We start from the raw sequence: 23,765 nt of genomic DNA, 5'->3' as shown, positions 1-23,765 counted from the left end.
TATGGTCGCGCCGCGTTGTCGTGACGCGACCGTGAATGTATTCGGACCCAAGCGCTATGACTCATAGCTGCTTAAATAACGAAACAGGAAATGATTTAATCATTTCCTGTTTCGTGTGAAAGGGGAATGCGTGTGCGCATATCATGCTTAAAGCATGACAATATTAGCAGTTGACGATGACCTTTTCGTCTGCCACCAGTGACCGAGACGATCCGGATTAGAGCCGAAATGCGTAAAACGAGATCCGTTTTACAAAAAACGTACTTAAAAAAATCCCGTACAAAAGTTGTTATACGGCGTACACAATTTGAAATGATCAAAAAACGTATAAAATACGGGAAAAACGTATATGTTGACAGGTATGCAAACATTTTAGAAGCTAACTGTTCCACGTGTGGTCTTGTCCAGTTCGTTTCTGCTTGTTCGGTTGTCGACAGTACTACATCATAGGTCAAAGAGCGCTCTTTTATGACGTCATGCTCTATCATCTTTAGTTCAAGTTTAGCGCCAAACGGTGATTTTGCTAACTGCGAAGTTGCAGTTAAAAGAAAAACGATTACAATTTAATCTTAAAATTATACTCAAAAAGGAGCAGCAGAGAGAAAAACAACGTTTTTCCATCACAATAAATCACTCACACTTTTTAAATGTGACATCGCAACCTGCTTCAACGTTGCGTTTCCTGCGTTTAGATTGATGAAACTTTGAATTTGTTGGGAAAATGAAAGAGCAATTATCTTAAAATAATAATTCATTGCGCAACAAAACAAAGCGCATTTTCTGTTAAAGAACCAAAGCGTCGTGTTACTCTCTGTATTTTCCAGAATTTGAAATGACAGTGGATCATTGATGAACAAGAAAAATATATGTAGTATATGTAACTTGCACTGCAGTATAATCAAATAATAAAGTAATATCAATTGTGTTGGTGAACACCACCCCACCCACACACACATTTCTTTTAAAATATTTAACTATTATGTACATAATGATTGAACAGATACAATATTTGCCAACAAATAAACAACCCAGAAGCCGTCTTGTGGCGTAGAAGTTCACTCGCCTGACTTCTGCGCAGGCAGGCGTGGGTTCGATTCCCACTAGTGGCGGTTTGATTGAAAGTGCGGATGGTCCTTTGTCTCTGTGTACCCTATAACTGACTGGCGACCAGCCTTAGGTGTAGTCTGCTTTTCGCCCGAAGACAGCTGGGTTAGGCTCTAGTAACACCCGCATCCCTTTCGAGAATGTGCAGTATTGAAGACGAATGAATAAATAACAGCAAAACATTCTGTGTAGATAACAGACATTTAATTCTGTAAAAATATCTAACTATATACAAACATCTGTAAGCAATCATATGAACTGTACAATAGGGGGAAGGGGATACAAAAATATTCAATTTAAAGGTGACTTTATTTTGTTCCATACGCTCCAAATATATTTAACAACATATGACTGTCCACAAGCAATAAATTACAAGTCTAAAATATTTAAATACAAACATTTAATTAATTCAATTTAAAGGTGACTTTCTTTTTTTCCAAGTGTTCTTTGTTTGGTTGATTAACTTTGAGAATGCCTCTGTTTCTTGATGCAAGCTTTAGGTCGGGTGTCTTCATGTGGCAATCCCCAATCTTATTGGAGGCGGGCTCATCGAGCTACTCTCAGCCACTGTAGTTCACTGCTTTCACCTTGACTCTCAAATGTTCTTCACCCCTTAAAACACAATAAACAACACCTCTTAAATTCTGTTATTAATTTATATTAACCAGGCAGTAAGTGACATGATGAACGTATGTGTAAATAACAAATTACTATCAAATCCTAATCCCAAAACATTAAAGCAGGTACCTGTACTTCTTGAAATAAATTCTTACATTTTCTGCATGGCTTATCCCCACAGATTTTGAGGGGGTGCTGGAGCAAATCTCAGCTAAATATGTCAGGGGATAGATACCCGAAATCTGTGGCCAGCCAATCGCAGGCCACATGGAGACGGAGAACCATTCACGCTCACACTCATACCTAGGGGCAATTAATAGAGTTTTCAAAACCGGGGTACCCAGAGAAAACCCATGCAAGCCCGGGGAGAAGATGCAAACTCTACACAGTAGGCACCCACCTGGGATCGAACCTTCAATCCCAGACCTGTGAGGCTACTGGGCCGCCCTCTAGAAATATACTTACAAAAAAGTTTTGTAATGATTAAAAACCACTCTTAGCATGAAGTCAAATCTCAGAAATTTCAGTCCCAAATCATGACAATTCCGGTATGATTTAAGCAAATAGGCAGTGCTGCAATAACTTCAATTCTTTATTACTTACGGCTGTGTCGTATCCAAAATTGGCACATAGGTTGGAATGCAGGAATTATAACAAGTCATTACACACGTCAAATGGGAGGGCCAAGAAAGCAGCTGTAATTTGTCTTTGTTTTTTTCAAAAAACTGTTTACTATTGACCAAACTATTTTCTATCGTGGAACCAGTTGGGTCAAGTACACTGCGCAAACATTTTAAGTCGAAAGAAACAAAAACTGTAATACAATGGCTCGTTAAAAAAAACAAAACAGTCGACTCAGTCATGACTCATAACACCACTTTTAGTGTCTAGACCTAAACCAAAAAGTGCCTGTATATTGTAGGAGTGTACTTCAATACCTCTGGTGCTTGAATTTAGGAATATAAAGAGGCTTCTTCAGTCCTGCCCCCAGGAAGTTGGTCTGTTCATGGATCAGCTTTCGGATGTGCTCGATCCATTCCAGTTTGGTCTTAATAGTGGGTGCCTATTGATTTAGAAGACAGGCAAAAGTTAACGTGGCCTTTTGGACCACTTTTGAGAACCACATAAGCATCCTAAACTATTCGCTGGAATTTCAATTACTGTAAGAGTTACAATATTTGTTTTCAGATTTACCTTCAAAGAGAGAGTGAAGAGCACCTTACCTTGAGAACAATGTCGTTCAATGTGCAACCCATCGAAAGTGCAAACTTGCGGGGGTTTCCCTCCACGTGCTCCATCACATTTAGTTTGAAGAGCTGAGGAGGCAATGGGATTATCATTTTCACAGATTTTGTTCACATATAAAAATGGTGTGAAGGATTACTCACATTAAGTTTTCTCTTTAGTATTTGCACTTTCCCTTGGTGTCCATGGCCACCTTGCAGAAAACCAAGGTCTTCTCCAAAAGAAAAAGGTGTCTTTTTCTGCCCATTCGGAAGGGTGACTTGGAATCCCACACCTTGAAGGACTCCTCCAGGAGCAGCTCCTCTTTGATGCTCTCGTCAAACCCTGAAGGGTAAAGTAGGCAATGTAAGAAAATGATACATCAATGAAAAGCAAATGTGTGGCCATCTTGCCAAGTGTTCATTTACCATCCACCAAGGAGAGATGCATGGCATCATTGATTGCCTTGGAAATGCTAAGCATCCCCTCCACGGCTTCCTCGAGCTTGCTATTCCTCTCACAAGTTTCCAGGAGGTTCTAAAAAATGAAGAGCATTAATAACATGCTTCCACAGAATCTCAGTTCACCAATTACCTGTACAACAAATAAAAAAAATTCCCATTGCAATAGTATCCTGTTTTTGGTGTTTTTTTCAGAAGGTTGGAGCCAATTAATTTTTTTTAGTTCATTTCTATGGGAAACGTTGATTTGAGATACGAGTAAATCGACATAGGAGCTCAGTCCCCGAACGCATTAAGCTCGAATCTCAAGGTACCACTGTATTGTTGTTTAATCAGACACCTTTGGAAGTGGTGCTTTTGCTGAATGTCACATATGAGTATGTAAAGAATGCAATTAATGTTGGTTTACTGAAGAATACTAAAATCTTACCACCAATTTTGGACTTACCTTGAGCACGAGTGGATATTTTTAGATGATCTGTACAGGCTTCAGCAGGTAGGAGGTGATCGTTTTTGGCAATTGGTGTTTTTGCTGAATTTACTGTTTAACACAGAGAGAGAGAAAAGACTAAGATCATGAAAATTTGTGTCCTGAAGTCAAGTTTTGATCAGTTTGATATTTAACTTACATCAAAATAGTTCTGAGAAAGCACCATGTTGAGCTTAGAGGATCGTGGATGGTTCTTGCAATAATCCACATAGAACTGAAACTTCACAGCCTACAAACGAGATAAAATGTTATGGAATCATTATGGGTCAAATATCATCGGGATAGTGGTTATGGATAAAGCACTAAATACCCATGTGACAAAGCAGCATCCAAACTCCCCAGGCATGTGTTCATATTTCTCCAGTTCTTTGAGAAAGGTCCTGAAAAAGAGATGGTTAATAAATACATTTTAAAAAGTGAATGGCATATATAGACGCTCCCCTACTTACAAACATTCGAGTTACGAACAACGGTGCATACGAACATGTCTGCGCATATGGCATATGTCGAAAAATGTTCGGAAAGAGATGCTGCAAGTTAGATTTAGTATTGCGCGCCTTTTTCCGAGTAGTGCTTCTTTCCGCCGCTAATATCGACGGTTGGCGCTGTGAGAGGGAGGAGGCTCAGCAACGTGTGGAGGAGGAGGAAGAAGAAACGCCTGTCCCCATGAAGAAATTCGAGACTAAACTCTGGGCTGAGGAGTTTTCGCTCATAGATAAAGCCATCGCACTCTTCGAGCAGCAAGACCCAAATATTGAACGTTACACAAAGGTTGCAAATAAATTGAATGATGCCATACAGTGCTACCTCATTTATGATGAAAAAAAGAAGAAAACTGTGCAATCGTCGTTAGATCGCTTCTTTCGGCCAGTTTCTAGTAAATCCTCCAAGGAAGATATTCATCAACCCTCATCTTCTTCTCCTCGACCCTCAACTTCTTCCTACATTAAAGTTACAGAGGAGGAAATAACTTTTGAAGCCCATTCCAGCGACGACGAAGACCCTCTCATGATATAAAATCCTCCTCCTCCTCCATCATCTCCTTAAGCATCGAGTACATCTTCCAAAAGTAAGTTAAACTTCATTTTATTTATCTTATTACGTACATGTACATATTGTGTGTTACTTATACAAGCCTTAAACATACTTATATAAACCTTCAATATACTTATATAGGCCTTAAACATAAATTATAATACAAAATATAGCACTGAGCAACTTACAAACAAATTCACCTTATGAACAATCGCTCGGAACGTAACTCGTTCGTAAGTAGGGGAGAGTCTGTATCAACATCAAAGATTTATGAGTCTCATTTAATTAAATAAGAACATGCATACTAAAAAAAATCTTGCCTTCGGTAAGGCAATGTTTTAAGAATTTACCAAGAGCAGCCTCATTTATTAAGATTTGTCAACTCTTTAGAAAATATAAACACACCAAACTTTGACATAAGAGGCTTTAGGTTTCATTTTTAGTGAAAAGTCACATTGTTTACTTGTGGTGGAATTCATATAGGTCCAGCAGGTTCCCAAAGATGACGTGTTGCATTTTGCTGATTCCTGGAGGGACCCTATTGGTTGGTCCGCATCGCCCATGTGAAAATCTGCCAATGCCACACAAATAACTTGGTTAGAGATTGTCTAAAATAAAATGGAAAAAGAAAAGAAACTTACGTCAATGCGCTACACCAGGCCTTGCACGTGTCTGCTCGAATAATCTGCCACAATGAACATGATAAAAAATTAAAAAAGGCATGAATGTGCTTAGCGACTGATAAAGCAAAGTAGGCATGGGTGAGGACATTTACAATTGAAAATAAGGGATATTCTTGGCATTTACATCTTCCATTTAGAAACAGATAACAAAACCTCTATAAATAATAATAATAAAAATCCTACTTGTTAAATGATACTACATAATTCACAAATGGATAATGACCCACATACCTTTTTTTGGAAGCAGATTTTTTTTCTGTGTGTATCTTGTGTCGGGAATGACATCCATTTCGAATTTCACTGCGGTTAAGCCAGCGGACATTCGTTTTTTCGTGGTCAAATGAGCGGACGCTCAAAATAGCCTGCCCGCTGAATACAAGCATTACGGTAATTCCATTCAAAACAGAAGAGTGTTGAAACAGCGGCTGAATTCCGTGTGCATGTAGTGCTTTTAAACTTTAAAAAATACTCTCAACAGTAAAAAAAACTGCACCATTTAGATCCAGCATTTTCGTTATTTAAAAATGAAATAAAATGTCACGATTAAAAAAAATACACACTTCACTACGAGTACAATATTATGTGAATCCCCCTTTTTTTCCATTTCATCCTCCATACCGCGCATCCTCAAAAGGGTTGCGGTTGGTTGCTATATGCGTAGTTTGTTCAAGGTTGCAGTTCCCATTTTTGCAGTACTGTAATCATTTTTTTATGTAATTTCCAGGCAAGGTGGGTCAATCCTAGTAGACCTCCATGACTAATCACATACATGAAATAATGCAATTTCACGGATTAAATGAGAAAATTGGAATTAAAATTGCTACATGTGTACTTTGTTCAAAGTTGCTGGTCCCATTTTTGTAGGACTGTAAATAAAGATTTTTTTTCAGTTTCCAGGCAACGTGGGTCAATCTTAGTAGCAAACGTCCCTGACGACTCACAAACAATATTATGCAATTTCACGAATTAAATTTAGAGAAATTTGAAATTAAAATTGCGACTTGCGTACGTTGTTCAAGGTTGAAGGACTCATTTTTGAGTTACTTTAAATGAAGAATTTTTCAGTTTGCAACCAAGGTGGATCAGTCCTAGTAGTACACCTCCCTGACTACTTTCAACCTCAAAATTATGCAGTGACATATTAAATTTTGAGAAAATTGGAATTAAAAAATGCTACATGCGTACTTTTTGTTCAAGGTTGCAGGTCAATGTAAATTAAGATTTTTTCATAGTTTTCAGGAAAGGTGGGTCAATCCCAGAAGTGAACCTCCGTGACTACTCATTCTCAGAATCTTTGCAATTTCACAGATAAAATTTAGAGAAAATTTGAATTAAAATTCCCACATGCATACTTTGTTCAAGGTTGCACTTTTACAATTTTTGTGGTACAGTGGTACCTCGACATACGAGCAATTTGAGATACGAGTAAAATTTCGAGCAAATATTTACCTTGAGATACGAGAAAGCCAGGTGGCCAAGACATGAGAGGCTGTTTATGATTTTAGCGCACTGTCTTTTTTGCCGCATCTCTTTCGTGTATACTGATATCTACGAGCACTGGGCGGAGCGTTGCATTTTAACGTGTTTTTCCCCCGTTAGTCAATGCATCATAATACAAAGTGAACAAAAATGGATCCAAAGCAAACAGGTGAAATGAAGAGTTGTGCAAAGAAAAGGCGAACGATGACAATCAATATTAAGCGCGGAATAATTGAAAAATATGAGTGGTGTACGTGTCACGGAGTTTGCAATACGAGCTCGGCAATACGAGAGGAATACTTCAACCATATGCACCATCCTAAAGCAGAAGGACGCGATTAAGGACAAAGAAGCCTTCCAAAGGAATCACTATAATTTCCCCCGGCGCAGTGACATTCAGGACGTTCATTTTTTATCCCAAGATGGCGCCATCATGCGGCAGCCGGTGGCAGTAGCTCTGTCCCCTTTAAAATTTTTTGGTGTTTTACAGGCTTTCCATCTTTTTTTATTACATTTTAATATTCCTTAATACATTCCTTTTTACTTTACTTTGTACTTTATACTTTAATGTTTTTACAACTTTCTTTGTTCTGTTAGCCTGGCTTCTTTCTGCTACTTCTTTTTTGGAACCTTTCAGCCATGCCTATGCTGTCATACACATGGGACTAGCTGTGAACAATACGCAGTGTTTTATACCTTTGCGACTGTATTGTCTAACTTGTAACTATGTGTAACTATGCCTTTCCTGTATCTGCATTCTCACCCTCTTGCTACTGTGACAATGAAATTTCCCGAATACAGGATGAATAATCCAATGACGAGATGGAGAGCCTTCTTTTATTATGGATAAAACAAATAGTTAGCAGGAGATAGCGTGACCGAGTCAACAATATGTGAAAAAGCCAGCGGAATTTACATGGATTTATGTCAGGAGCGGCCCGTTTGTCCCTCCTGGCTTCCCCTCAAGGCAGAGCAGCTGCAATCAATCTGTGATTACCTCCTGAATTTGTATTTAAACACCAATGAGTTTTAGTATCAGTGTCGGATCGCCCTGCATATTCCTGCGTGACACCCTTCGTGTTACGGCACACAATCGCTACAAGGTACCATTGCCCATGCTCCCGTTTTGTTCCAAGCCTTTGTTGTTTTGTAAAGCCCTTTTGAGTTATTAAAGTTGTTGTTTTGAAGCTAATTGCCTCGTCCTCACCTACTTCCCCGCGCCTGGGTCCAAATCCATTCCCGATCGCGCCACAACGCAGCGACGCGATCATAACAATTTAAAAACAAAGAAAGGATCTGAAAAAGGGGAGCCTTCAACACCTTCAGAACCCTTCAAAGCAGCGGTGTCAAACATACGGCCCGCGGGCCGGGACCGGCCCCCAAGGAGGTTCGATCAGGCCCGCAGGATAATTTGAAAGTGGAAAAAATGCATAAGGGTCATTTTCACATAATTCAGCAAATAACGGTAAAGATATGGCCCTGGACTTTCCCTTTATGTGTTACAAAGTTATAAAAATTAATTACTACTGCTTTGTTTGCCACATATTATACTACATTTGGCACCAATTTTAAGAGAAATCTATTTGAGACACAAATACATTGAGAGCCAGTTTATGTTGAATTTGTCCACTCCGTTAGATGTCCAGAATCTAGTGTCACAGTTTATAGGAATGAAAAGTCGGGTTATGATTTATTTGTTTGTCTCTATTTAGAATGTGTTGTTTAGATTTGTTTCAATAGTATTTTCACTCAAGTTGTCTTTGAGAAAAATGCAAAAGAATTGCAACTGCAAACAGTTTTACTGATGTACCTTTCATATCAGTTAGTGTGTCTTTACCGTTATCACATGAGAAATACACCAAAAAATTCACAGTAAATACACCAGGTGGCTGGTGTGGGAGAAGTACCAGGATGTTGTCAGCCATATTGTCAACGCCAGCTAAGCAGAAGCCATGAGAATGAAACTAAAACCAAGGTAAGGACCATACCTGTGAAATGTCGTAACAATTCCATGTCTTTACCGATGTCCTAAAAACTTGGTGAACATAATTACTTTGCTTTTTAATGAACTGGGCATGGTGTATGCATGCAGAACACTATCATTTACTGAGTGCCAAGAAATACCATCTACCAATGTCAAAGGCTGAGGTGGAATGTTGTGTCTTTACCGTTAATAAATTTTGTCTTTACCGTTATAACGGGAAAGACGTATCATATAACGGGAAAGACTAAGTAGAAAAGGTGTATACAATAGATATGTAGAGATGAAATACATATTTTTAAATATACAACAGATATGTAGAGATGACGCTAACATGTTATGCTATGTTTATGTGTATACTAATTCCTGCTTTGATTTGTAAAATTTCCAGAACATGAATCCATTTAAGAAAAAAGGCGGTAAGCCACCTGCGAAAAAATCTAATGCTGCAGCGATGCGCAAATGCAGGGAGAAGATTAAAAATGACCCTGGAGCCTATCACAAATATTTAGAGAAAGAAAGGGAACGATATCAGAAAAGAAAGGCACAAGGAAAGATTCCAAATATTCACAAGCTTTCAGAGAGGGAGCAAAGGCAACTGAGAAGAAAATGGAAGCTCAACCAACGAAAGCAAAGGAGCAAGAAATTCCAACAACTGGAAGAGGATCTGCCAAGCACTCCCCCACCTAGCCCAGATGCTGATGAATTTGGTGAACCACAACCAGGACCATCGCAACCATCAACACAAAAGAAAGCTGGCAGGAGAAAGACGCAAGCCCGGGACCGCAAAGCATACAGAACAATTACCAAGAATAATGCTCAGATCAAGCAATATCAAACTGAAATACGGAAATTGAAAAGAAAGATCAGCAGAATGCAGAATGCTCAGCAGTTGAGTGTTAACGTGATCAGCGATTCTCCAGCATCGAAGGCATATTCCCTCCTTTCCAGCGGGAATAACAACAGGATAAGGAAGGAGCTAACATTCTGCTATGCTATCAAAGATGATCTCAAAGCAAAGGTACTAGCCAGCAAAAAGCGACAAAATGAAAGAAAGGCTATACACGCTGCAGTTGTTGGTCCCATTCTACAAAAGTACAGATTGATCAACAAGGCGAAAGATGATTTGCAGCTGACCAGGCATGGTATAACTAGAAATGTCAACTGTAAATCCCTCTTGCAGCACTCCCGTCAGACACGAAATTATGACTACAGTAAAACTGTGTCTGGGCATGTCAAGAAATTTTTCCTCGAGGACATCAATAGTACCCCTGCAGCTGGCAAAAAAGACACCAAGACAGTGCATAAAGACAAAAGGCAGAAGAGATATCTCAATGACACTTTGCAAAATTTGTATGTCAAGTTCAAGGCTCAAAACCCAGATTTGAAGCTTAGTTATGTGGGGTTCACCAGACGGAAACCGTTTTATTGTGTGCACCCAGATGTGACCGGAAGAGACACAGTCAAGTGCAAGCAGCATGCAAATTTTGAGTTGAAAGCATTAAAATTGCACAACATTGGACTACTTACGTCCCGTAACCCCAGTGACTTACTCTCAGCTGCAACCTGCTCTGTAGAGAGGCATGATTGTATGTTTAGAAACTGTGCTGTCTGCAAGAAATACATCAAAAAGATCTACAGGGATGGAACTGATGACATAAGGCAATCAAAGGAGCAAGTGTTATACCACGAATGGGAGAAGGGAGTAGAGACCAGAATGACAAATAATGGGCCAATTGATGTTGTTGTCATCCAGAAGAAAGAAAAATCTGTCACCATTGCGAAACTCTGTGATGACCTTGAGAAAGACCTTGTGGCTCTTATGGGGCACCAATATCGTATCATTCACCAGTACAAGGAGCTCAGACTAGTAAAATCCAGGTTGTCTGCAGATGCATGTGTCCTCCAGATTGATTTTTCAGAAAATTATGGGTGTAAAGCAACTACAGAAATCCAGGCCATGCATTTTGGGGGAAGCAGGAGACAAATAACTTTGCACACCGCTCATGCCACGTTGGCCAAGGAGGATGGTACAAAATATATCCAATGTTATTGTACTATCAGTCACGATTGTAGACATAATGCCTCTTCTGTGTGGGCCCATCTTGACCCGGTCCTCAGTGATCTCAGAAGTAAGGGGGTCAAGGTGCTTCATGTAGTTTCTGATGGGCCAACTAGCCAGTACAAAAACAAAACGAACTTGCAGCTGATGTGTCTCCTCCCCTTCAGTAAGTACCACTTTGAAAGGGTAACTTGGAACTTCCTGGAGACATCCCATGGGAAGGGCCCAGCTGATGGAATTGGTGCGGCAATAAAGAGAGTTGCAGATAGGCTAGTTGCCAGCGGGACTGACATCCTCAGTTGCACTGACCTCCTGAACAACATGAAGAGATCTGAAGTGAAAATCATTGAAGTCAACACAAAAGACATTAATGACGTAGATAACATAGTACAAAATTTACAGGGCGAAACCATACAAGGCACAATGTTGATCCACCAAGTGATTGTACCTCGAAAAGGTGTGCTGCTGCATAGAAAGCTGTCTTGCTTCTGCAAGACAGACTGTGAATGTCACCCTCCACTACGAAGGCTCCAAGTGAAAGAACCAGACACAGAAACCAAGAAAATTTACAAACCTGCAGTAACCAATGCAGAGAAAACCAAAATGAACAAGAGAGTTGGCACAACACAGAGAAAAAAAGAAAACTTGGCATTGGAAGCACTAGAAGCCAAACTGACAGAGAAGCAATTACAATTATTTCAAAGGAGATTGGAAAATGGATATGACGTTGTACATATGGATCTATCAATTCTGAGTGTTACTGAAAGACAAGAATATGCATATTGGAAATCTTGGAATGCTTTGATGACAAAGGCCTGTCAACAAGGACGTGGGAGCAATGGAAAAGAACCTCTGACGGAGTCAAGTGAGGAAAGTGACAGCGACGACGGAGTTGAGCGAAGTGATGATGAGCAAAGTGAATGGAATGGCAGTGATGACGAGACAAGCATAGCTTGCTACCCAGACTCGCCACCTCATGATGTTGTTCAGGACCAGCCGGCCACCTCCCAGAGCTTACCACCAAGGACTCTTGATGACAGACCAAAGGTACTGCTTTTCACATGAACAATGTTAAAATTGTTACATTTAATGATAACAATATACTTTATTAACCACAAGTGGGACTTTGTTCACAAGCTTTAACAGTAGAAGAGAAATTACAGTACAGTACCATAAACATTATTAAACTGTCTGTTAGATACAGAAACAATTTGGATTATGCCTACAGTAGTACCATTTGTTTGCCAAGAACATGTCATTGCTATGAGAATCAATCTGTTTTTCAGGACCTGACCTACCAAGTTGCTGCCCTTACAGATACCCAGGACCGACAAGACATCCTTGAGGACCAGCCAGCTCGCCAAAAGGATCAGCCAGCTAATGAGGTTGGCTCTGGTTTTTAAATTGTGCATGCATTTTGCTGAATGTTTGAGGTTCTTACCCTTCTGCTCTTGCACAGTTAAAGTCAGGGTGGTAAAATTGCTGAAAATGTTGACTTTATCAAACAGAGATGGTGCTGTGACATTGATTTAACATTATAGACCATTACGTGAAGATGGACAAAATTGAATGTTATAAAAGAGTTGTTTGGAACAACAGTCTTACATGACGAAGAAAAGATGTCAGTGCTATTATTCATCAAGCAGCCATTTACTTTAATTTAATCTCACTCCCTATTTATATATGTAACAGCTTAATTCAATCACCTTGTCTCTTGTCAATACTGTACCAATTTGACGTGAATATAATAATATATAATGATTTGTGCTTTCTTTCAGCATGGAGCATCAGTATCTTGTGACAGAGAACATTTGTCACCTGTCCAGATCAGGCCCTTCGCTAATAAGGCAGCACTCTCTGATTATGACAGCCTGGAAGAATCTACTGAAATCTTTCCTATCGAAGATGAAGTCAGTACCACAAATCTGAAGTTAGGTGATTTTGTTCTTGTGAAGTATTGCGGGAAAAAGTCCGTTCAACATTTTGTGGGAAAGATCATTCAAAACTTTGATGAAGATGATGAAGCTCTGGTGCAATTTATGCGTCGCAAGTCCAGTGTTATGAAAAAACCTTTGTTTGTGTATCCTGAAATGGATGACTTGGATGACATACACATAGACAATATTGTTATGAGATTGCCACCTCCTACAACAACAGGAGGAACCTCACGCACTGGAAAGCAGCATGTTTTTGATGTAGACCTAGGGAACTACAACTGTTAAGATTGTGCACTCAAGTATCCTATCATTTGATCATTGCTAACTTTGATTATATTGGCAACTTCTTTATCATTTGTCAGTATTAGCTTAAGATGTTTAGGCTTTAAGACAATTTCATGTTGTTGACAGTAAATCTGTATTTACAATTTCTTCCGTAAGACCGTATATATGTGTTCGAGTTGTATTACAATAAAGTTTACAGATATTAATCAATGTGTATATTTTATTTTTGCAGGGCTTTAAGAAAAAAGAAAAAAAAAAACAAATTTTTTTTATTGAATTTGACTTCAAAGTTTCCCCGGCAGATATCCCAATATAAGGGCTGGGGTACACTGTTACCATCATTTTACTGAAATTGCAACTAAGAGTACTTTATATAATTGCCACTAGTTCTTAATGGCCTTTTCCACACTACTGATACCCACAACAAAACACATAAAGGTCTTAGTTTTTCCCTGACATAGACTGAAGTTTCACCATACTGTCTTTTCCGTTATGCTTGGTCTTTACCGTTTTTGGAATAACGGGAAAGACCAATCCATATTTTTTAAATTTTAATTAATTATGTTTTCATTAAAGTTCCAGCTAAGATATTTCCAGGCAGTGCTAGTGTTGCTAATTAGAGATAATCAGAATGCTTGAATTGCATTTTGTAAATTATTCATTTTCTGAAAGTGTCTTTACCGTTATTTGCTGAATTATGTGAAAATGACCCATAAAAGACATGGAATTAATATTTTTAATGCGCTGCAATTCATGGATTATCCGCTAAGGGGCGCACTCTTTCCATCAGAGTAGAAGACAAGCCGCATCACTGAGACAGACTGAAAACAGCAGACAGTATCAATGCGCCATCTGCTGCTTGTTACGACGTTGTTAATAAATTGGTCTCTACCTCTCCGCTACACCCTCATTAGCCAAAATGTCGTTATCCAAACGGAGAAAAGTAGATGAGTGTAGAATTTTCAAAGAAAAATGGACCACGTCCTATTTATTTACAGAGATGCACAGAAAACCTTTGTGCTTGGTGTGTTTGCAACAAGTTTCGGTATTGAAGGAATATAATATTCGACGCCACTACGAGACTCATCACAGCGAAAAATATGACGGCTTGCAAGGACAACTGAGAAGAGATAAGATTAACGAATTGCTGGCGGGTCTGAGGAAACGGCAGTCAACTTTCATCCAGAGCCGAGAAGTCAGTAAAGCAGCGGTAAAAGCCAGCTACCTAATTGCTAGCGAAATAGCATTAGCATCGAAGCCGTATTCCGACGGTGACTTTGTTATACGATGCATGATGAAGGCGGCTGAACTTGTAAGTCCCGAGAAGCAACAAGCTTTTGCCAATATTAGCCTGACGAGGAATACTATAGCAGAAAGGATTTTGGAACTATCGGCAGATTTAGACAGTCAATTGAAACAGAGAGTCAAGTCATTCATTGCATTTTCCGTGGCAATTGACGAGAGCACTGACATCACAGACGTGGCCCAACTGGCCATATTTATTCGAGGAGTTGATGAGACATTGACTGTTACTGAAGAGTTTCTTGAGTTGGTGCCAATGATGGACACCACAACAGCCAAGGACATTTTCGGCGGTACAAAGACAAAATTGCAGGACTACTGCGGGAGTTTGAGAAACGTTTTCAGGTATTTGGTGAACTTGAGACAGAATTTTCAGTTTTTCGCTCACCTTTCACAGTTAAAGCTTCTGATCTGCCGGTCAAAATTCAGATAGAGATAATTGATTTGGAGTGTGATGCAGATTTGAAGGGCAAATTTGCCTCTGTAGGTCTGGACAGATTTTATCAGTATCTACTACCAGGGAACCCCAAATTAACAGCCCTGGCCACTAAAATTTTGTGCATGTTTGGGACAACCTACCTTTGTGAACAAATTTTCTCAGTGATGAATATCAATAAAACAAAAATGCGTTCAAGGCTCACAAACAAGCACTTAAATGACATTCTGAAAGTGACAGCTAGTCAGGACATGACCCCTGGTGTTGATGCACTTGTACAGACCAAAAGATGCCAAGTTTCAGGAACAAATACAAGTCCAGACTAGACGAACACCTTTAAAATGCTGCCTTAGATACGGTTTGCATTGAAAGAATACAGCTCTGTGAAGATGAATCCTTACTGTGGTGATTTAAAAAATGTGCACTTTAATGTTAGTCAGCAGCTTCAAAACAAAAGTTGTGTGATGGAATTCTACAGTTCATACAACTCCATAAATTTTCAGTATGTATTGTATGTGTATGTATGTTTCATGTATGAAGTTTACAGATTTACAGGACAGGCGAACACTTTCTTCATTACACATTTAAAATCACTCTCCTTAGTTTGTAAGGTGGACGCAGGGATTACATTTAGATTTTATATGCGTATGTGTAAGTGGTTTAAAAATTCCTTTCTTTAAAAGTCTCATTTAATCTTAAAGTGCATTACTATATTTTTCAGTACCAATTAAAGTTTTGTGCCTTTGTACAATCAGTGGGATCAGTTGCAATGCATATTTGTGAATGATAAAAGTAAATTGCACATTTGTCTAAGGAAATATGAGGTGTTTCATAAAATGTTTTGAAAAAGGATAGTTCATTAAATTTCAATATTTTCCTAATGCTCTTGTGCTTCTTTACACCAAAACAAAGGAAAGACATGATATTTTGGTTATTTATAGCAGAGCATGGTATAATTTTAATGGTCCGGCCCACTTGACATCTCCCTAGGCCGTATGTGGCCCACGATGCGAAATGAGTTTGACACCCCTGCTATATATACTAGTGTGGGCATGTGCTCAATTGCAAAACGAAGAATGAATTATACTACAAAGAGGCATGCTTACGAAGCTCAGTTCAAGCTTCAAACCATCGATTATGCCAGGGGTCGGGAACCTATGGCTCGCGAGCCAGATGTGGCTCTTTTGATGATTGCATATGGCTCGCAGATAAAACAAAATATTCTCACTTGTTTTAATCCATCCATCGATTTTTCACTGCGCATGTCCTGTTCAGGGCTGTAGGAGCAATGGTCAATTATTTTAATTGGATGATACTGGCCTACGTTTGCCGTTGCTGGGTAAAACAGGTAAACGCCCCCTTTTGAATCAGTCTGAGACTGCGTCTGCTCGGTCATTACCTCAAAGCTAACCGTTCGACGAAGAAGATGGTGAAAAGAAAAAAAGACGACGAGTATCGTACATTTCAGGACAAATGGACCGAAGATTTCGCCTTTGTGGGGAGAGCGGGTTCTGCGGTGTCTCTAATTTGCAATGACAAAATTACATCGTTAAAACGGTTGAATGTAAAGCGGCACTTCGACAAGCGCCACGCTACCTTTGCATCAAAATACCCTGCGGGAAACAGCAGAAAGAAAGCGTGCCAAGAGCTTCTGAGCAGGGTGCAAGCTAGCCAGCAGCAACTCCGCGTATGGACCCGGCAAGGTGACTATAATTTGGCTAGCTTTGCTGGTTATTTAACAATAGTGAGGAACGGAAAACCATTCACAGATGGCGAGTATGCTAAAACGTTCATGCTGGATGTAGCCAATGAACTTTTTGATGATCTTCCGAACAAACACAAGATAATCAAACGGATACAAGACATGCCTCAGTCGGCAAGAACTGTTCATGATCGTACTATCGTGATGGCAAACAAAGTGGAGGAAACGCAAGTGAAGGACATAAATGGAACGCCGTTCTTTTCTCTGGCTTTGGAGGAGTCAACAGACGTGAGCCATTTGACGCAGTTCAGCGTGATTGCAAGATATGCTGTTGGTGACACACTGCGCGAAGAAAGTTTTGCTGTTCTGCCATTAAAAGGGTCCACAAAAGGTGAGGATTTATTCAAGTCTTTCATGGAGTTTGCTCAAGAAAAAAGTCTACCTATGGATAAACTTCTGTGTGTACTGATGGTGCTCTGTGTATGGTGGGGAAAAACAAAGAATTTGTGGCGCTTCTCCGTGAACATGAAAATAGACCCATCCTAAGTTTCCATTGTGTTATACACCAGGAGGCACTTTGTGCTCAGATGTGTGACAGGCCGTTTGGTGAAGTGATGTCGCTGGTCATTCATGTGATCAACTTTATTGTTGCCCGAGCCTTAAATGATCGCCAGTTTAAAACACTGCTGGATGAAGTTGTAAATAACTATCCTGGTCTGCTTTTGCACAGCAATGTGCGTTGGTTGTCAAGAGGGAAGGTGCTTAGCCGTTTTGCGGCTTGCCTGAACGAAATCCGGACTTTCCTTGAAATGAAAAGCGTCGGGCATCCTGAACTAGCCGACACAGAGTGGCTCCTCAAGTTTTACTATATCGTAGATCTGACTGAACATCTGAACCAACTCAACGTGAAAATGCAAGGCCTTGGAAATAGTGTTATCCCTTCAACAAGCTGTATTTGCTTTTGAAAACAAGCTGGAGCTTTTCATCACGGATCTTGAAACAGGTCGTTTACTACATTTTGAAAAACTGAGCCAGTTTAAAGATGCATGCACAGCAAGTGAGCCCATTCAAAACCTTGATCTTCACCAGCTAGCTGGCTGCACATCCAGTCTCCTACCGTCCTTCAAAGCACGCTTTGGAGAATTTCATGAGCACACTCATCTTTTTAAGTCCATCACCCATCCAAACGAGTGTTCACTGAACACAGCCGACCTGAATTACATCCCTGGTGTCTCCGTCAGAGATTTTGAAGCAGAAGTGGCTGACCTGAAGGCCTCAGACATGTGGGTGAATAAGTTCAAGTCACTGTTACAGATTACAGTAATGTATAGTGACACCTAGTGGGTCATCACTTTAACATATTCTCAGTTCTACCCATAATGCCATGCGTTGTTGTTTGTTGCCATTCTAATAAAGACACGATCTGAAACATGGTGTCAGGAGTGGCTGGCTAAAAAAACTAAAGCAATGGCAAGCGGTATGATTTGGCAAAGAACTGGGACGTTTTTCGTGCTGAATTTGAGGACTTTGTGTTAGCCACAGGGCTATACGAGAAACCTGAGGAGGTTCAAGCTGCCGCCCTGAGACGGCTAATGGGTAACGAGTGCCGCCACGTCTATATACAGATGCTCCCCTACTTACGAAAATTCAACTTACGAACAACGGTACATACAAACATGTCCGAAAATTGCGTTTAAGTCGAAAAATGTTCGTAAGTCCAATTTTGTATTTCGCGCCTTTTTCAGAGTAGTGCTTTGTTCCGCCGCTAATACCGACGCCTGGCGCTGTGGGAGCGCAGCTCACCCAGCATCTACCTTCCTCTGCCCAGTTCGTTGCAGTGCGTAAGTTGCGTAAGTGCGTGACGTATTTTGAACGTATCTCCAGTGCGCAAAGAACCTTTTTCATTTTTATCATCAAATATCTTGTGCATCCATTACATTGAATATGGTTGGTGAAAAGAGAAAGGCTTCTAGTGAGGATGGTAATGCAAGGAAGAGGCAAGCAGTTTCATTTGAAACAAAAGTGGCAATAATAAAGAAGCTTGATGCGGGCGAGAAAATGGAGAGCGTTGCACGGGCGTACTATTTGAATCGTTCGACCGTCAGTACCATTTATAAACAGAGAGATCGTATAATGCCACACGTGAAAAATGCAGTGCCGATGCAATCGACGACTATTAGCAAAAGAAGAGGGAAAATCATAGAAGAGGTGGAGAAACTTCTCATCATTTGGCTCGAGTATCAACAGCAGCGGCGGAATGGATAGCACTCTGTCAACAGATCAAACAAAAAAACACTGAAGCAAAAAGAAATGCATGGCGCTTACACCTCGCCAAGATCGCCGAGACAAGATCTACGGGACAAGCCTGGTCCTTAGTAAAATCCCTCTCAGGCACCAAAACACAACAATCTGGCGAGTCCCTGGTCTACAAGAACAAGGACTACGTGAGTGACCGAGCCAAGGCAACAGCATTTATCAGGGAATATGCCTCGGTCAGCGGACGCAAGAGTGACAAGCGGAGCAGACGAGCAGTGCGTTCTCTACGTACAGCTACCCGCAGACTGCTCGGCTCACCGCAACAAGTCCTCGAGCTCCCGTTCACCGATACTGAACTGCAGACAGCGCTGTCCCAACTTAAAGCGGGTAAGGAAGCTGGACCCGACGACATAGCCCCGGACCTTCTAAAAAAATCTTCCGGCAAACATCCTTCCCGAACTACTCTATATCGTCAACACCAGCTGGCTAGAGGGCTGGTGTCCACAAGCTTGGCGAGTGGCCACCATCATCCCTTTCCTCAAAAAAGGGAAGTCACCAAAGGACGTTGGGAACTACAGACCCATCGCCCTCACCTCTACGCTTAGCAAAACGATGGAAAGGCTCATCGTGAACCGTCTCGCCTGGTGGTTGGAACATAAACAGCTTCTCAGCCACTGGCAAGCCGGTTTTCGAAAGGGAAGAAGCACGACGGACCAGGCCCTGCGACTGTCGCAGTTCATCTCTGATGGCTTCCAGTCGACTCAACGACAATGCACGCTTGCAACATTCTTTGACTTCAGCAAGGCATTCGACCAGGTATGGAGAACAGGTCTCTTACAAAAAATGGCAGACCTGGGGGTCCCCTACCGCTTCATCAGATGGATCGCCAACTGGCTCACAAATCGCACAGCCAGGGTCAGGATCAACAATACCGTCGGCAGGAGCAGAACCTTCAAAGAAGGGCTCCCCCAAGGCTCGGTCCTGTCACCCCTCTTATTCATCATCTACATTAATGACCTCCTCGACAAGTTCAACGATTCCACCCTGGTCAGCGCCTATGCAGACGATCTGGCTCTTGCTTGTCGGGGTAGGAACAAAGAGGAGGTGGAAAGCAGACTTCAAGCGGAGGTTGAAAAAGTCTGGAGGTGGAGTTCCGAGGCACACCTAAACCGTAACACCACCAAGTGTGAGGCGTCATTTTTCAGCCTGGACTCAGCTGAGGCCAAATGGCAACCAAAGATCTTAATAAATGGCGCCACCCTCAAGCATAACCCCACCCCCACTTTCCTTGGCGTATCTTTTGACCGACAACTCACGTTTGCAGAGCAAGCGAAAAAAGTAAGCCAAACCATGTCCAAAAGAACGAACCTCCTCCGCAAACTCAGTGGCACATCTTGGGGTTGGCAACCAAACGACCTTAGAACGGTGTATATTGCCACCCAGAGAAGTCTCGCAGAGTACGCAGCACCGGCATGGGCCCCCTGGCTGGCCCAAACTCACCTCAAATCCCTTGAAACCGCCCAACTGGAAGCAGCCCGCGCCATAACCCACCACCTCAGGTCTACCCCCACCGAAGCCGTCCTACATGAGGCACATCTACACCCCTCTCATCCCGCCTCAAGTTACAAGCACTTCTTAAGGCGGATGCCTGGAACCAGCTGCCTCCTTCTGATCCCCGACACCGCCTCCGCCATGAAAACGTTAAAATGCGGTTACAAAAGAAGCCAGACTGGCGATCATCGACCCTTCCCCGTCTTACCGCTCTCGAACTCCATACCCCTTGCACATACTCTTCCCATCCCTGCCCACCCTGGATATTACCCCCCCCCCATCCAAACCGCCTTTACTGCAGTCTCTAAACACATGCCGACCATCATCCAAAGAGATAAGGCCGAAGAGCTCATCAGAAGCATGGGTAAACCGGACCTACAGATCTTCACAGATGGATCCACCAAAGAAGGCACTGCGGACGGTGGTGCAGGTTTTGTCGTCATTAAGGAGACTGCAATCATCCACCAATGGCATGGTGCCACTGGCACCCGCAGCAGCTCCTACCACTCTGAAAAAGTGGCACTGACCGAGGCACTCTCCTGGCTGAGGGAAACAGCAGACTGGCAGACATCAATTATCCTCAGTGACTGCAAATCGCTGGTCCAAGCTATGGGAAGCCCCCATACGCAAGACCCCGCCATTGGGAGACTTCAGGGTGACATCGCCCTTTACCCTCCGCCTAAGCGACTACAGCTACTGTGGATCCCGGGCCACTGCAACATATGCGGAAACGACCTGGCTGATGCCCTAGCTAAACTTGGCTCGTTAGATGACCAAACCCATACCCCCCCGGACGCAGCCACAAGACGTGCCATCATCCAACGTGAAGATCGCTCCCCCCCCCCTCTCCCACCCCCGCCTTTTGCAGACCTACACTATTAAAGTCACAGAGGAAGAACTTGCCCTATCGAAAGGAGACCGCACAGACCTGATTCGTTTCCGCAGTGGACACCACCCCCTGAACCGCCGTTGGCTCCACTTTGTGGGGAAATCCGACTCGGATCGCTGCCGCCTGTGCGACGAGGAAACAGAGTCGTCTGAACACTTATGGCTCCGCTGTCCGGCCTTAATGACCGAACGCTACCATCGCGGCTTGGGCAACTCCCTGGATGAATTTATCCATGTTCCAGTGGCAGCTCTAGCGCTGCTGAGGGTAATCCTCAGGCGCCTGAGGTGAAAAAGAAGAAGAAGAACAGCAGCGGCGTATTCCTCTGAGCCTTATGCTCATTCAGGAGAAGGCCAAATCTCTCTTTAAGGAAGTCAAGGCTAAGGCTGGGGAAAGCGCTGCCAAAGAAACGTTTTCTGCCAGCAACGGGTGGTTTTTCCGTTTGAAAAAGAGGGCTAATCTCCACCATGTGTCCGTGTCCGGAGAGGCAGCATCCACGGACAAAGAGGCTGCCGAGCGATTCCCCCCAAGTGTTAAAGGAGATCATTGAGGAGGGTGGCTATTCGGCTAAGCAGATCTTCAATGTCGACGAAACTGGTCTTTTTGGGAAGAAAATGCCAGAGAAGACCTACATTAGCCGTGAGGAGAAGACTATGCCCGGATATAAAACGGCTAAAGATCGCCTAACCTTAATGCTTGGGGCGAATGCTGAAGGGAGCTACAAGCTGAAGCCGCTGCTAGTTTACCGGGCAGCTAACCCCCGAGCCCTGAAGAACGTGACGAAAAGCTCTCTCCCCGTTATCTGGATGTCAAACAAGAAGGTATGGGCGACACTCGCTGTATTTGAGGACTGGTTCTTCCACCATTTCATCCAAGCAGTGAAGTTGTATTGCCAGGAAGATGGAATTCCATTTAAAATCCTGCTGGTGCTGGACAATGTCACTGGCCACCCCCCACACTTGGATGATTTTCATCCTGTTAAAGTTATGTACCTGCCGCCAAATACAACTTCACTTCTGCAGCCGATGGACCAGGGCGTTATCGCCAATTTCAAGAAATATTACACCCGACGGACGTACAGGATGGCCTTGAAAGCAGTGGATTCTGACCCTGAGATGACCTTACGGAGCTACTGGAAGTCCTACAACATCCTTAACTCCATAAAAAACATTGATGCATCATGGCGTGAGGTTACCGAGGTCAACCTCAACGCCGTGTGGAGGCCTCTATGCCCTCAGCTCGTCAACGACTCCCGTGGCTTTGATCAGGACGGCATCAATAAAGAAATTCTTAGCACTCTTGTCGGCCTAAGTGACAAACTCGAGCTAGACCTGCAGGAGGAGGATTTCGAGGAATTGCTTGAGTCCCATGAGAAGGAATTGAGTAACAAAGACCTCATGGAGTTGGAGGCTCAGCAACGTGCCGAGGAGGAGGAGGAGGAAGAAACGCCTGTCCCCATGAAGAAATTCGAGACGAAACTCTTGGCCGAGGGGTTTTCACTCATAGATCAAGCCATCGCACTCTTCGAGCGGCAAGACCCAAACATTGAACGTTGCACAAAGGTGGCAAATCTAATTAATGATGCCATACAGTGCTACCGCATCATTTATGATGAAAAAAAGAAGAAAACTGTGCAATTGTCATTATTTCGCTTCTTTCGGCCAGTTTCTAATCCATAAATCTCTCTCTCTCTCTATACCAGACATGTCCAAAGTCCGGCCCCCGGGCCAATTGCGGCCCGTGGACAAATTTTTACCGGCCCGCGGCCTCTATCATGAAATCAATAATATGCGGCCCGCCAGCACTGTTGACCACAGTATAAAATACATGTGTACAAAAAGCTATTTTTCATATTTTTCATTTCACCAGAAGATGGCAGTAGCCCTGTGGCCGCACTCTGGCCGCCGTGACCCTTGACCTTGCGTGATCGTTTCAGCCCAGCCCATTTCTAACATGGCGTCTGTAAACAAAAAAAGGAAAGTTGACCGCGAGGGCCGCCGCTTCCAGGACAAGTGGAAATTTGAGTATTTTTTCACTGAAATACGAAACAACTGTGTCTGCCTAATTTGCCAAGAGACTGTGGCTGTTTTCAAGGAATTCGACATCAAGAGGCACTACCAGACGAAACATGCTAGCTACGACAAGCTAACTGGGAACAAACGCGGTGAAAAAGTGAAGCAACTGGAAGCTGTTTTAACGGCACAGCAAAGCTTTTTCACAAGAGTCCGTGAGTCAAATGAAAATGCCACAAAGGCAAGCTACGAAGTGGCAAC

The 23,765-nt window shown here is 42.3% G+C and overlaps 4 protein-coding genes across 4 annotated transcripts in view; 2 read left to right on the top strand and 2 right to left on the bottom strand.

Annotated features, from left to right (window-relative positions):
* LOC144067508 (triple functional domain protein-like) overlaps positions 1 to 8,529 on the bottom strand; it is a 78,696-nt gene extending 70,167 nt beyond the window's left edge. The window contains exons 1-4 of the mRNA XM_077591324.1: positions 5,847 to 8,529; positions 5,574 to 5,617; positions 5,396 to 5,503; positions 4,208 to 4,277 (exon numbers count right to left, since the gene is read on the bottom strand). Of these exons, the coding sequence (XP_077447450.1) occupies positions 4,208 to 4,277; positions 5,396 to 5,503; positions 5,574 to 5,617; positions 5,847 to 5,900 (276 nt within the window). The 5' untranslated portion in view covers positions 5,901 to 8,529. The remainder of the gene's footprint in view (positions 1 to 4,207; positions 4,278 to 5,395; positions 5,504 to 5,573; positions 5,618 to 5,846) is intronic.
* LOC144066887 (gonadotropin-releasing hormone II receptor-like) overlaps positions 1 to 23,765 on the top strand; it is a 252,259-nt gene that overhangs the window by 72,654 nt on the left and 155,840 nt on the right. The gene's annotated exons all lie outside the window — the stretch shown is intronic.
* LOC144067179 (triple functional domain protein-like) lies at positions 1,395 to 3,286 on the bottom strand. Its single transcript, XM_077590715.1, has 4 exons — positions 3,111 to 3,286; positions 2,946 to 3,038; positions 2,661 to 2,785; positions 1,395 to 1,716 (listed from the first exon to the last, which is right to left on the bottom strand). The coding sequence occupies exons 2-4, from the start codon at positions 3,018 to 3,020 to the stop codon at positions 1,665 to 1,667; spliced, it is 252 nt and encodes an 83-aa protein (XP_077446841.1). The 5' UTR covers positions 3,021 to 3,038; positions 3,111 to 3,286; the 3' UTR covers positions 1,395 to 1,664.
* LOC144066886 (uncharacterized) lies at positions 8,613 to 13,565 on the top strand. Its single transcript, XM_077590291.1, has 4 exons — positions 8,613 to 9,069; positions 9,467 to 12,184; positions 12,424 to 12,522; positions 12,916 to 13,565. The coding sequence occupies exons 2-4, from the start codon at positions 9,470 to 9,472 to the stop codon at positions 13,357 to 13,359; spliced, it is 3,258 nt and encodes a 1,085-aa protein (XP_077446417.1). The 5' UTR covers positions 8,613 to 9,069; positions 9,467 to 9,469; the 3' UTR covers positions 13,360 to 13,565.

Source organism: Stigmatopora argus, chromosome 21 (genome assembly GCF_051989625.1).
Source record: "Stigmatopora argus isolate UIUO_Sarg chromosome 21, RoL_Sarg_1.0, whole genome shotgun sequence".
NCBI classification, from domain to species: domain Eukaryota; kingdom Metazoa; phylum Chordata; class Actinopteri; order Syngnathiformes; family Syngnathidae; genus Stigmatopora; species Stigmatopora argus.
Note: the sequence above shows the minus strand (reverse complement) of the source record. Positions and strands in the feature narration are given on the sequence as shown.

What these genes read in the sequence shown, in the direction of transcription:
- LOC144067179 (XM_077590715.1), bottom strand. Translation starts at nt 3,020, where the DNA reads ATGGAGCACGTGGAGGGAAACCCCCGCAAGTTTGCACTTTCGATGGGT. An exon ending in TGAACGACATTGTTCTCAAG is followed by an intron (nt 2,786 to 2,945) that starts GTAAGGTGCTCT and finishes CTAAATCAATAG; the next exon opens with GCACCCACTATTAAGACCAA. An exon ending in CCTAAATTCAAGCACCAGAG is followed by an intron (nt 1,717 to 2,660) that starts GTATTGAAGTAC and finishes TTGTGTTTTAAG; the next exon opens with GGGTGAAGAACATTTGAGAG.
- LOC144066886 (XM_077590291.1), top strand. Translation starts at nt 9,470, where the DNA reads ATGAATCCATTTAAGAAAAAAGGCGGTAAGCCACCTGCGAAAAAATCT. An exon ending in CTCTTGATGACAGACCAAAG is followed by an intron (nt 12,185 to 12,423) that starts GTACTGCTTTTC and finishes TCTGTTTTTCAG; the next exon opens with GACCTGACCTACCAAGTTGC. An exon ending in AGGATCAGCCAGCTAATGAG is followed by an intron (nt 12,523 to 12,915) that starts GTTGGCTCTGGT and finishes GCTTTCTTTCAG; the next exon opens with CATGGAGCATCAGTATCTTG.